General features: G+C 36.8%; 2 protein-coding genes across 2 annotated transcripts in view; both read right to left on the bottom strand.

Moving 5' to 3' along the window:
* The window catches only part of LOC143241058 (uncharacterized), a 55,635-nt gene extending 52,622 nt beyond the window's left edge, over positions 1 to 3,013 (bottom strand). The window contains exons 1-2 of the mRNA XM_076484526.1: positions 2,824 to 3,013; positions 102 to 453 (exon numbers count right to left, since the gene is read on the bottom strand). Coding sequence (XP_076340641.1) covers positions 102 to 255 — 154 coding nt within the window. The 5' untranslated portion in view covers positions 256 to 453; positions 2,824 to 3,013. The remainder of the gene's footprint in view (positions 1 to 101; positions 454 to 2,823) is intronic.
* A 3,976-nt stretch (positions 3,014 to 6,989) lies between these two features.
* The window catches only part of LOC143240104 (pentatricopeptide repeat-containing protein 2, mitochondrial-like), a 59,074-nt gene continuing 51,281 nt past the window's right edge, over positions 6,990 to 14,782 (bottom strand). Inside the window, exon 11 of the mRNA XM_076481984.1 lies at positions 6,990 to 7,477. The gene's annotated coding sequence lies outside the window, so the exon portion shown is untranslated. The remainder of the gene's footprint in view (positions 7,478 to 14,782) is intronic.

Here is a 14,782-nt window from a genome sequence, read left to right as displayed (position 1 = left end):
GTATGCAAATTAGGTTGTAGGGATCATGTGAGGTCAGCCTTCTCTTCTCTCCACCACCCCCAGCCTTTTATGAAAAGATATTCCTGTTTTAATATAATTACCTTTCTTAAGAACCTTCATCCACATTTCAACAATCTTCTTATGGTGAACTTTATGATGAAGGATCCACAAGGACAAAGACTGTATTCCATCTTGAGTATTGGTCACACTTTGGAATTTCTTTTCCAAATTATTTTCATTCAATGTTGATGCCATTTTTATATCACACAACCGATGGGATTCAACAACAAATATCAACAAATGTGTTTTGCCAGACTAGCTACAACACAAACTGTCTATTAAAACAACTGAAACACAAAGAGAATTTCCTTCATTGTTTCCTATTTTATGACAGTCAGGTTTTCTTCGTGACACCAGTTCTACATTTTATGCCAAGGTGTTTAAAATATGGACCTATAATAAAAGAAAAAATCTTGCAGTTCCAAGAACAATGTGTACAGAACATACAAACAATAAATTAGAAAACAGATTACTATGCTATTTTAAAAATAAATGTACACAATAAAAATTTGCTAAATTACTGCTTTGTACAAGTTAGCTTTCCTTATTTTGATTATTCACATAAAAACATATCTGCCTTAATTCAATCTTATTCAAGAGCTAAATTAGGAATAAATGTCTAACATAAATTTTGATATTAAGAAACAAAGCTACATAATTTCTTGTGTTAAAACCCCTAATATACTTGTTACATTCTTTATTTTAGTTATCACATTTTATAATTAAAAGCAATATGATCAGCAATTTTCAAATGCTAAATAACACTTTAATCTAAGACCAATGTTGAGTATATTATATTAAAACAAACTGGAGACTCATCATATTATAACAGCCCTTGCCAACATATATGATTATGATCTGTCTTAACAATAGCCCAACATTATAGTTTCCACTGCCAAAGGGCCTCCAGTGTAAAAACATAGTGTTCAAAGCATACCACACCTCTGTACACACTTTCCATAATCCATCTAACGTATAAAGGCAACAATTTTCCAGCACCTGTTTCACAAATCTAACACACATTGCTTCATTGGTATTTTTTTGTAAGGAATAACATGATTACTCAATTCATTCTTCAACTGCTTGAGATATGCAGCCTTTTATCAAATATATCTTGAAAGCAATTCAACTTTCATATACATGGACTATGTTATTTTTCCAGAAGGAGAACCTTCTTGATTATGTTGTATACTTTTCTCTGGGGTACATAGGTGGTTTCTACCATTGACCTTTATGTCTGTATATTACCTGTCACCTGTTACTTTGCTTGCCATTACTGGGATATGACTTGTGAAAGGTTTATTTCTGAATGTTCTTAAAACCCTAAATTGATCCATATTTTACAATAAAAAATATCCCCACTATGGAGAATTAAGTCACTTAAACCATGATGTCTCTGTAGTCCAAGTGTACAATGGTTTTGGAAAGTACTATCATATATTGTTTCTAACATCAACCAATTTTTGATGGCATCACACTGCCTACAAAATGTCAACCAATATCAAAATATAATTCTGATACATGCCATTCCATTATAGCTTTATATAGTGTTTTGCATATTTGGAATTGTCTTACAATACCGTACTCAACCATTACAAGCAAATCATACTCATTAGTACTTCACTGTTGACCATTTCTTTCATGTCATGGGGAAGGAAATTACAATTAACAACTTTTAAATTGTTAACACTATTATTTTCAGTTCATTGCATTTCAATAAACTTATCTCAGGATATCTCATTACTGAAAGTACTTGTAAGTAAGTTTACTTATAATTAACAACAAACAAGTTAATTTGTACAAATGAGTTTCATGAGTCATACTTTTCTCAATCATTCACTTGTGAGTAAATCTCTCTCTAATAAATTTCATAATCATAACATTCACATTCCTACTCAGTCTGATTAGTTTCACAACTTTCATTTTTATCATACTTTGCATGCACTTAAAAAGTTCTTTCATAATTTTTGTCATTAAGCTATATTATGTCCATAACATTATGTTCATCAGCATATTATAAGCATTGATATACACGTAGGTTTTCTGTATATCCCACTACATACATGTTCATACTTTTCAGTGCAATTAATTATATATCAAACATTTAATTTTTTAATTCTCAGCAAGTTACTTGTTCTTAGTTATGCTTTCTTATTTAACACTACACATTCAGCAGTTTTATCTTGTTCGTTCATAAAAACTAAGATGTTTCTATTACCTTTTTACTTTTATGATATTATTGAGCTGCTTTTGTTCTCAATCAGGCCTACATTTTCACGATAAGGCTATAAACAAACTTATGTCACAACTCTACAAATAAATATAAACAAGGAAAGTAAACATAAAAATAAGTTACAAATCAGACCAAGAGACAAATTCAAGCAAGATACTATTTACAATATAATTAACTGAACTAACTTTTAATACTTATATTATTATTCACACTTGGACAAATGAAATTTTATTTCAAAATTAAAACTAGATTTAAAATTTTATCACATACAGGCTAATCATATTTAATAATAATGTCATAAAACTTTAAAAATATGTCTACAACTAGTAGTAGCAATATTAACGCTAGTTAATACTGTAACTAAACAGTTATTTATGGCTATCAAGTTATCATCACGTTTATTATTATTAACGCTATACACCAAAGTGTAGCTTCAGGTGAACGATAGCATAGGCATAGCCATAACGTAAGTATGGCGGCTTCAAACTCAGGCAAAAACTAAACATAAGTTAAGTACTTTGCAACATTACCGTTCCAAAAATCCATAAAAATTGCTATGTGAAGAACTCGGTAATACTTGGTTTCCAAACAAACAAACAGTTTTGTATTCACTATTTATAGAAGGAAGAAATTTTGCAAAACTAGTTGATGACACATAGACAGTGATACTCTGTGCACTGTGAGAACAAGCGACTTCTCTCCTTGTTACTCCTTTCGACTGGACAAAAAATATTTATATAAATATATAATATAAACACATAAAACTTCATATGTTTAAAATTGTCCTTTGAAAAATCGATAAGTTTAATAAACATATCCATTCAAGCAAAATAAGCTAAGAAAAAGACGTAACCATACAAAAATATTAACTTAAAAAGCCGACACTGAAAGACAAAATACTAATAGCAAAAAGCAATGTATTATTGCACAAAGACAAAAATTTATTTTTGTACATGAAAAAGATGATTAAGCATCGGACAAAACCATTTGAATTAAAATTAATTTGTTTGTTTGTTTGGGAATTTCGCACAAAGCTACTCGAGGGCTATCTGTGCTAGCCGTCCCTAATTTAGCAGTGTAAGACTAGAGGGAAGGCAGTTAGTCATCACCACCCACCGCCAACTCTTGGGCTACTCTTTTACCAACGAATAGTGGGATTGACCGTCACATTATACACCCCCACGGTTGGGAGGGCGAGCATGTTTAGCGCGACGCGGGCGCGAACCCGCGACCCTCGGATTACTCGTCGCACGCCTTACGCGCTAGGCCATGCCGGGCCGAATTAAAATTAAAGATAATATTAACTGTTTGGATGCCACATAAAATAAATTCGTGGCAGTTTATTTATTTATTTTGTACGAGAATGAGAAATACACAAATACCATATTGCTTTTCAATGGAGTTAATAATACCCCTTAAAAACAAATTAGTAACAAAAAGTTCTTCTGCCAATCTTGTTCCTGTTGTGACCCTACATTGGTTATGCAAGGAAGTAACGATTTAAAAAGCTGAACCTCATAGTGATGTGGTGTTACAAAAGTACTTGGTCAACAGGTAAGTTATTTGTTTGTGTTTGGATATTCGCGCAAAGCTTCTCAAGGGCTATCTGTATTAACCGTCCCTCATTTTCAACTGATAGACTAAAAAGAAGGCAACTAATCAACAGTATTCACAGCCAGTTCATGACTATGTTTGTTTGAACGAATATTAGGATTTACTATCATCCTTATACGTATGTTCCCAAAATGCTGAGCGAGATTATTGTTATTTTTACGGTAGTGGGACGCGAACGTTGGACTGGTAATCACTGAGCAAAGATGGGTCAAACAATTAAGTAAATAAAGTACTTTAACAAGATGTTCTGATATAAAACATTGGTACATTTGTTTCATTTTGAATGAAAAAAAACCGTTTTATTCTCAAATAAATAACAATAAATTATGTTTAAAGTATCTTTTACAAATGGTTGCTTCTCTGTTTTCCAGACGACGACAGAAGACAGGACTGATTAGCTAACAAGTTCACAGCACTAACGCCAATCTAATTGTAAAGTGAAGCGTTAATTTTGTTTGAGAATATATTTAAATTCAAGCTCTACCAGAGATTTTCAGAAGGCCATGCCATTCATGTCAGGATTATTTGATGGAGGTAGAAGTGGCCAGGTTTATCCACGATTACTCCTTTGAGGCATGTCGGCTTTAAATGAAAATATTGGAGGTAATAACTGTAAATGAGGATAAAATGTGCTGTTGGTTTGGATTATGTGATGATTGTTGTGAACTGGGTTATCAAGTAAATTTATCGAGAATGGATCCGGTGAACTAAATGCAACTTCATATTTGTTGATTGTTCTAGAGATTTTTTTGATTTCTCCAAGAGTTATAGTAAGGTCGACGCCTAGGAGAAAAACTAAGAATGAAATTTACTTTTAGGAGTTGTGCAAAAGAAAGAAGTTCAGAGCCTACATGGATATTTTAAGTTGATGTGGATAGAGTGCTGTAGAAAAATTCCTCCTCGTTGAAGGATTGTCGTCTGTGTGGGATTTATTGATACTCTAAGCTTACATTCGTTGCTGAAAGCGCTGATTTGGTGTTCTGAGTAGTTCAGTAAACACTTTTTAGTTTTGGACATGATATTCAGTATTATCAATAACGTGCACAGAGGGTGGACTCAAGCCCTTGCTTTCCTATTTTGATGCCTCAAAATTGCCTTTTACTAAATCATAAAAAAAAGTTTCAAGAGCTATTAAAATAGATACCTCATTTCACATTTTGCTTGCCGCGAGTTATCATTTCAGCTTTAAGTTGAATGGCACACAAGGACTTACAGGTCTTCACAGAAGAGCAATAATGGTAGTATACTATTAAGCGTCATGCAAGAATTCACTATTTTGAGATTTTAAGAGTTTATTGCACAATATGAATAAGAATATGAGTATATACATATATCTACTTCTCATGCCTTTTTTACTCTACTGAAAAAAAATACAAACAAACTTGCCTTATGATGCTTAGAAAGTGCCCGTTTTGTAACTGTGTTCCTGACTTTTTAATGTTCTCTGCACATTATCGAGTATTTCCTCATAGTGGTAATAGGATAGGAACCATAAAAAATAGCTAAGTGGTGACAATGTGAGTTTGAGGCATTAGCTATGGGTTTGAGAAATATATTGTTAGAGTTTTGTTAAGCTTCCTGTATTGGTGACCCAGTGACATATTTATAGGGGATGGCTAGCCACCCTTTTTTATATTGCTTACGACACAGTTTTTAAAATCTTCCATTGTGACCATCTAAAAACTGTGGTCTTGGTAACGTAGTCACGTGCACATAATACTGTTGTAATGTTTTTGTTTTTTATGCATAGAAAGAATTGCAATAGCGTAGTCCCGTTTTAGACAATCCAAGGCACTATATTATTATTTCATAATGTTAGATAATGGTTTCTTGGAGGTTCTGAGGATAGCATAAATTTGGTGTTTAAAATGTTCTGATAAGGGTTTTGGGAGATTTTTAAGCGAACATTCTAGGTTTACTCTTAGTAGTTTGGTGGATGTAATGGCAAATTTATTACCCAAGTTAAATATTTTCCCTTCTGTATAGATAAGGACTCCAGAACTTAAATCTACTACTACAGTGATAATTTTAGGTACATTATACGTAGTTAGCTTCTTAAGTTTCAGATCTTGCTTATTTTATGTTTTTTCAAGTTGATTTTGTAATATGTAATATAAAGGATAAAGACAGCCAGAGTTTTCGCCCAGCATGACCAGGTGGTTAGGGTGCTGGACTCGTATCTGAAGGTCACGGATTCGAATCCAAGTCACACCAAACATGCTCGCCCTTTCAGTCATGGGGCATTATAATGTTACGATCAATCCCACTATTCCTTGATAAAAGAGTAGCCCAAGTATTGGCCATGGATGGTGATGTGTAGCTGCCTTCCCTCTAGTCTTACACTGCTAAATTAGGGACGGCTAGCGCAGACAGCAGTCATGTAGCTTTGTGCGAAATTCAAACAAACAAGAGTTTCTTGCAAGTATCTTTTAGTTCCGACTGCTGATACTTTACGGTACCGTGCAGTAAGCACTTCTTGCATCTTTTTTTTTTTTTTTTCACGTATGTAGACTGGTTTTATTGAGTAGTTTTGTGATTTTTCTTGTGTGATGGAAAAAAAAATGTTTTTAAGTCATGGGAACTTTAGGATATGTTTAAATTTTTACAACATAGTAAGAAAGTCAGGTGGTTGGACAGTGAGCAGGCTTGATAGAATTGTTGTAGCTGTAAACAAAAAGCTTAAGTCTTTTCATACAATACCCTCTCCCCTTTTTTTTAATCAGTGCTACTTTTGTAGATCGGTCTTCCAAGGCTTTCTCCACAAGTATAACATTGAACTAGAAAGTTGCTGTCCATTTTGCCAACGCCCAGCATGGGCAGGTGGTGAAGGCACTCGATTCGTAATCCGAGGGTCACGGGTTCGAATCTCCAACACACCAAATATGCTCGCCCTTTCAACTGTGGTGGCGTTATAATGTTACAGTCAGTCCCAGTATTCGTTGGTAAAAGAGTAGCTCAAGAGTTGGCGGTGGGTGGTGATGACTAGCTGTCTTCCCTCTAGTTTTACACTGCTAAATTAGGGACGGCTAGTGCAGATAATCCTCGTGTAGCTTTATGCGAAATCAAAAACAAACCAAAGAAATCCATTTCACTAGTGCTTGTTCTTTTATTGGACTCGTCAGTTCCCTAGAAGAAAACAGTTTTGAACCTGTGCCAGTACGTGCACTCTAGTTTTATTGCTTCGTAATAATAATAATTGTTTTACCTTACATCACTCATCCAGTTGATATGTTTTCTTACCTGAAACTCATTTGTTTGACTAAACTAAAGTCTTCTAATTTTTCTCATCAGTTCTCCCGTCATAATGTTGTTGGAAAAATCATTTCCAACTGAAAGTATCACAACTGCAGGTAGAAAACGTATGATATGCATATGTACCACACTAATATACAGTGTATATTTATAAGCCAACTGAAAACAGAAATAAGTTTAGCAAATATTTGGTACAGATGTGAAATTCCACACAATGCCATACCGCGCTAGTACAGAGGTAAGTTTACGGATTTATAACGATAAATCGGCGGTTCGATTCCCCTCAGTGGAATCAGCAGATAGCCTGATGTGGCTTTGCTGTAAGTAAAAATACACACATTATTAACGTGCACAGTGAGAGTAAAACTGTTCAGATTAAAGCTGATCAAACGTTTAAAACTTTCTATGGTTGAATTAAAGTAAGAATAGTTAATCTTTCAGAACGAAATGTATTTAAGGACTTTTTAATCACTAAATATGTTAATTGTAAGAAACATTTTCTTTCTAAAAACATGTCATTATAACATATATGACAATAAAAATATTTTGACGATCTTTGCAAGTTCAAAATTTAAAGTACAAAGTAAAAGGTTTAAAGACTGAAACATGTTAAAATAGTGAACACCATCTTTAAGCACTGCTATTTATTAATACTTACCGCGTTACTTACATCACAACAAAAATAATAATAACAATTCACTGAAAATTAAGGTCATTTAAAAATTATATTCATGTGAAAAAAGGGATGTAGAATAGGGAATGTAACATTTTTATAAGCTAATAACGTAAGTGGACTTGCATAAGATTCAATGCACAGAGACAAAATTTAAAAGTGATATTAAACAAGTAAATTTCTGCAAATATTCTCTATACTAGTTTCATCACATGTGAAACAGCAGCCTACACCTGATGGTTAAAATCTTCGTGGGTTCGAATCTCCGTCACCAAACATGCTCACTCTTTCGCTCGTGGAGGCGTTATAATTGGACAGTTAATCCTGCTATCTGTTGGTAAAAACGTAGCCTAAGAGTTGACGGTAGGTGATGTTGACTAGTTGCCTTCCCTCTAATCTGTAACTACTAACTTACTAACGGTCAGCACAGGTAAACTTAAGATTAGCTTTCGCGAAATTCCAAACAAACGAAACTGCTTCCATAGTAAATTTTCTTTTTCACCATCACATACTGGAAAAATTCTTATCTTATAGACAATATTATCTGCTTTATTATATATTTTTTTTAAAACAAAGCTACTTCTAGATGAAAATTGGTGTTTGGTATCAGGATCACATCAACGTTGATGGTGTTCTGTGCGAGATGTAAAGTTCTGCACCCGTCATAAGAAATCTACTCTATTCTCGGCCCGGTATGGCTAAGCGTGTTAAGGCGTTCGACTCGTAATCCGAGGGTCGTGGGTTCGAATCCCTGTCGCACCAAACATGCTCGCCCTTTCAGCCGTGGGGGCATTATAATGTGACGGTCAATCCCACTATTCGTTGGTAAAAGAATAGCCCGAGAGTCGGCGATGGGTGGTGATGACTAGCTGCCTTCCCTTTAGTTTTAAACTACTAAATTAGGAAAGGCTAGCGCAGATAGCCCTCGAGTAGCTTTGCGCGAAATTCAAAAAACAACAAAAAACAAACAAACAAATACTCTATCCTTATTTTCAATTATGCAAATTAGCAACCCATAGAGATCATTGCTCTGTATTACTATTAGTAAGGTTCTATGTTATATATATATTTATATACTACTAATGCAGACTTTAGGTATGGCCAGCTTTCGTTTGACTGCCAGTTGTACCATCAACAATTGCATTAACGAAAAATCAAAGGAGCCAAAGCTATCAAACAGAAGTATAAATTGTAAGTAACACATACTTTCAGTTTCTTTTATGTTCCAGTTGTCTTATTTTCCTTTAAGAAAATGTGTGTGTGTGTGTATGTATATATATATATATATGTATATCTTACATCACACACATATTCTAGTCACAAACACCAGCATATATACATATTGTACTACAAAATATTTATATGTTGTTGTTGTTTATCAATTAAGCACAAAGCTACACAATAGGCTATCTGTGCTCTGCCCACCACGGGTATCGAAACCCGGTTTTTAGCGTTGTAAGTCCGCAGACATACCGCTGAGTCACTGGCGGACACATTTATATGAATTTAAATGTTACCGGTATTGATTGACGAACTATAACAACACAGCATATTATCTGAAAAGTTAGAATAGATAACACATAGACAACAGTAAATTTAGTTTTTTTCGTTTCTCGCTTGTAAATTATGTATCTTACGCTTGTGGGAAGATAGCTTAGCCCCTAAAAAAAGGGCTGATTTAATATGTTTACAGTTAAAAATTAAAATTTTACAGTTGTGAAAAATTATTTAAATACTGAATAAACACTTATTTTTCTTGTCTGTGTATAGTAAGGCACAAACCTACACAATGGGCTGTTTCTGTTTTTCCCACCACGGAAATCGAAAACCGGTTTCTACCGTTCGCAGAGATGCCGCTGTGCTGGTGGGAGGGGGTCTTTTGCTACATAATAGTTGTACTTATTGTGTAAATAAAACGACTGGGGCATTTTTGATTAAACTGAAGTTGTGAACAAAGTAATCCAATGTACAAGATACGTGTAGTGTTAAACATTACGTTTCGTGATTTTTGAATATTTTAGATCAGTAATAAGTGTAACTTCATACAGTAGCATATAAATAGAATACATTATTGGCCAGAAATTACACTTTTTTCTGATTGATTGATTGATTTAGTGTTTTATGGCACAAAGCAGCTAGGCTATCTGCGCCAAACGAACAGTAAAAAGGTAAAAATAAATTAAATGTAGTAAAATACATAAAAGGGAATGAAGGTAAAACAAAACATCATTGAAAAACAGAAAAAGTATAAAACCAATGTTGACACCTAGTCTACAATGTTAAGAGAGAAGGCAGAGTAAGAGAAGTTTTGAAGGACTTTCTCTAGCAAAATGGTAATGATCATAACCTGCCAGGAAGACTAACAGGTAAGTACAAGAACCACCGTCAGTCACCTGAAGTTGGCCTTTCCAGTCCTGGTTCCGGGTTATGTTGTCATAACAGCCATTATCAAAATGTAAAATAAGGAAGGTGTTAAAAGACATATAGCAAAATCGTAATAATGATTAGCCAAATGTCCTGTAAAAAGGTAAAAGTAAAGTAAATGTAGTAAAATTCGTAAAATGAAACAAAGGTATAAACAAAACAGCAATTAAAATATAAAATGGCGTAAAACCAATGTTGACATCCAGTCTACAAAGTTGTAAAGGACTTCCTGTAGCAGAATGGTAATAATCATAACCCACCATGAAGACTAACATGTAAGTATAAGAACCACCGTCAGTCACCTGAAGTTGGTCTTTCCAGTCCTGGTTCCGGATTATGTGTCATAATGACCAGAACTAAAAGGTAAAGTAATAAAAGTGTTAAATGACATGCAGCAAAAGTGTAATAACAACTCACCAGGACGACTAACGGGCAGTTCAAATGGATAGTTCAAACAGCAGCGTTAGTCACCTGAAGTTGGCCTTTCCAGTCCTGGTGTCGAATTATTTATTAATGTTCCAGCTATTTTACAATGTCAAATTGAACTAGGGAGATTGAGACTGAAAAGGGAACCACAATTAAAAAGGTGTAATGAATAAATAACAAACATTTAAATGAGGTTAAAAAGATTAATGGCCATTAAAAAATTAAAAACTTTATCAAGGTGGACAGTGTCACCATCACCAATAACACTGTCCAATGTCACAGACAAACCCTGGGAAAAAACATGTTTAAAATAGTGCCGTCGTTGAGAGTCATAACGATGGCAGGAAAGTAAAATGTGGCTTACAGTGATTCGAGTGTTACACAAACTACACACCGGTGCAACAGTTCCAGATAAAAGAAAACGATGAGTTAAAAAACTGTGACCAATGCATAGTCTAGTTAGAACAACTTCCTCCTTCCGAACCTTACGGAAGTTAGACGGCCGAAGCCCAATATAGGGTTTTATTTGAAAAAGCTTGTTGTCACGTTGCTCACTCCAAGTGGACTGCCAGCTGGCACGGAGCTGAGCCTTAAATACAGGACCATAGTCCATGTACGGAATAGGCATAGTGGTGATAGTGCCAGAGCGGATAGACTTAGCTGCAGTGTCGGCGAGCTCGTTCCTGCAAAAACCAATGTGGCCCGGTATCCAGAAAAACTGGATAGAAGTAGATGTTAATGAGAAATGGGCCAGTCGGTTTAGAATATCAGCGAGAACAGGGTGTGAATCAACGTGTAGTGATTCCAAGGCCAGCAGAGAACTAAGGGAGTCAGTATAAATAGTGCAGTCGGAGTACTGCTCAGCTTCAATAAGATCCAGGGCAAGAGATATGGCATACAGTTCAGCAGTGAACACAGAAGCTGTAGAGGGGATTCTGCACACAACCACCGATCTGCAACAAACCATGAAAGAGCCCACAGAGTCACCTGATTTGAACCATCCTTATAAATTGGAATAGAAAGGTTGTTTGAAAGATGTTCAGTAAATAAAAGACGGTACTTCCAATTGGGAGTATCTGCCTTTTTCAGATGACTTAAAGAAAGGTCACATTTGGGGGCTGTAATAAACCATGGGGGTATGGGCTGACCAGTGGATTCTGCAATGTTTTCCAAGGACAGACCCAATTCATCCAATTGCACCTGGATGCAAAGGCCAAAAGGAGCAATAGCTGATTGCTGTTTTCAAAAAGTAAGGCCCACTGAGGAAGGAAAACACATCCCCAAGTGGGATGCTTTGGTAAGGAGCGAAGTTTCGAAGAATACAGTAAAGACAGTTGCAATCAACAAATGTGCAGAGAAGGTTTGTGAGATTCCATATAGCCCCATTGCAGAATCAAAGTCCTTGATGATGAATGGGGTCCAGCATCTTTAAGGCCGAGGATCTGGCAGAGCCATAGACCATTGATCCAGTCGAGTTTTGAACGAATAAGAGCACAATATATCTTTAACATAGAACATTGATCTGCTCCCCAACTGGCAGTAGAGAGGACACGAAGGATGTTCAGTGCTCTTGTGCATTTGACCCGCTGCTGCTTTAAGTGTGGTATAAAAGTCAGCTTACGGTCAAAGATAAGCCTCAAGAACTTGGTCTCAGGGGCCACTGGCAGCAAAACTTCACCAATACGGAGTTCAGGATCAGAGTGGATACCCTGTTGGTGGCAAAAGTGCATGCAAACAGTTTTAGAGAGAGAGAAATTAAAGCTGTTCACCATAGTCCACTTCAGTACATGATTGAGGGCAGTTTGTAGTTGCAGCTCAATATATCTCATGTTTGATGACTGACACGAGATGTAAAAGTCGTCAACATAAAGCCCGTTTGCAACTGTGAGAGGGAGTTTTCAGTGATGGCATTTATCTTTATACTGAAAAGTATGACACTCAAAACACAGCCCTGAGGGACTCCAAGTTCCTGTACAAAAAAAACGGGAAAGTGTCGAACCCACACAAACTTGGAATCTCCTGTCCAATAAAAAATTTTTTAATAACCATGGGTAAATCACCACGTAACCCATACATATGAAGGTCTCACAAAATGCCATACCTCCATGTTGTATCATAAGCCTTCTCAATGTCAAAGAATATTGAAACAAGATGTTGGCGTTTGTGAAAGGCTTCTCCGATGTTTCAAGTCGAATTAGGTGGTCCGTGGTGGAATGCTGTCATCGGAACCCACACTGGGTAGGTGAGAGGAGGTTGTTTGATTCAAGGAACCAAACAAGACAAGCATTAACCATCCTCTCTATGGTCTTACAGAGACAGCTTGTCAAAGCAGTTGGACGGTAGTGTGAAGGAATCTTGGGATCTTTCCCAGGTTTAGAGAATGGTAAGATAATAGCCTGGTGCCAGGCATCAGGAAAAACATTCTCCCGCCAGATCCAGTTAAAAACAATTAGAAGAAATCAAGAGAAGCAGAAGAGAGATAGCACAGCATGTCATTGTGCACATCATCAGGTCCAACAGAGGTACTGCCAGACCGATGAAGGGCCATTTTCAGTTTCACCAGTGTAAATGGACAATTACAGTAAAAAAGGAAAGAGGTGAACGCTCTGCCAGAGTCTTGATGGCCAAGAAGGTGGAGCAACAAGCAGAAGTGCTAGATACCCAGCAAAAGCTTTCACCAAGAGTATCGGCAATGCTCTGGACATCAGCTACCTCTTGGCCATCAAAGAGCAAGATGGAGAGGGGGACAGAATTGTAGTGCCCACTGACCTTTCGAATCCTGTCCCATATGACCTTGGAACTGGTGGAAGAAGATATGCTAGTTGTGAACTTAATCCAAGATTCCTTCTGGCCTTGACGTCTTACCCACCTAGCACGTGCACGGGCCCATTGGAAAGCAATGCGGTTCGAAAGTGTGGGATATCTATGGAAAGTATCCCAGGCCTGTTTTTGAGCCTTCCGTGTCAAGTGGTAAGCAGGATTCCACCACGGACGAGGATATCGTGGAAAATGTGTCGAGGTTTTAGGAATACACTTAGCAGCTGTTTGTATAATACAGTCAGTTACCACTGCAACACAGTCATCTATTGATGGCTGATTCACGACGGCAGGATCAAGTTCTGTGAGAGCAGTGAAAGTAGACCAGTCTGCCTGGTCCAGCTTCCACCGGGGCACGCAGGTAGGGTGGCATCGACCATGTCCAGTCTCTCTCAAACGTATAGGAAAATGATCACTGCCTAGTGGATTATTGTCAACCCTCCATGAAAAATGGGAAAATAATGAAGGGGAGCAAACCGAGAGATCATTAGTGGTAAAGGACTGACTAGGTGCATGAAAATAAGTGGAAGAACCAGCATTGAAAAGAGAAAGATTGTGATTGAAGAGCATATGCTCTACAGAGCGGCCCCTCCTATCAATAACAGCACTTCTCCAGAGCGGATGATGTCCATTAAAGTCCCCCAGGATTAGAAATGGAGACGGCAACTGTTCAACGAGAGCATCAAAGTCTGATTGATCATATGTCTCTCTAGGGGACAGGTAGAGAGAACAAACAGTGATGGTATGACCCAAGGAAACACAGATGGCTACGGCCTTCAAGGGTGTGTTGAATGACAAAGACAGGGTGGGCACATGCTGATCAACCAATAGTGCCACCCCTCCATGCACTCGTCCAGCACACAGCCTGTCATTTCTGTACAGAGAAAACTGCTGAATGGTGACTGTATCAGCAGGTTTTAGAAATGTTTCTTGTAAGGAAAGACATACAGGATGGTGGGAAGCAATCAGTGTTTTGATATCATCCAGATTAAAACGTAAACCTCGACAGTTCCATTGTATCAAGGTAACCATTTTTAATGACAGGTAGGCAAAGTAGCTGGAGAACCCTTCTGTTTACGACCACGTCTTTTTTCCTTACTGTCCTTATTCGGAGGAGGTCTATCAACCTCCATGAATCCTGCCCTGGGTCGATTGGACAGGTCTTTGTTGTTGGAAGGGGATTCCAGTGACTGAGGATGCAAACAAATGATTGTTTTGCATCGTGGGGTTGGAGAAAAGATGTATCAGAAGAAATGCCTGTATCTGAAACTAAAGGATGTGGA

Source organism: Tachypleus tridentatus, chromosome 13, assembly GCF_004210375.1.
Source record: "Tachypleus tridentatus isolate NWPU-2018 chromosome 13, ASM421037v1, whole genome shotgun sequence".
Classification (NCBI taxonomy): Eukaryota; Metazoa; Arthropoda; class Merostomata; order Xiphosura; family Limulidae; genus Tachypleus; species Tachypleus tridentatus.
Note: the sequence above shows the minus strand (reverse complement) of the source record. Positions and strands in the feature narration are given on the sequence as shown.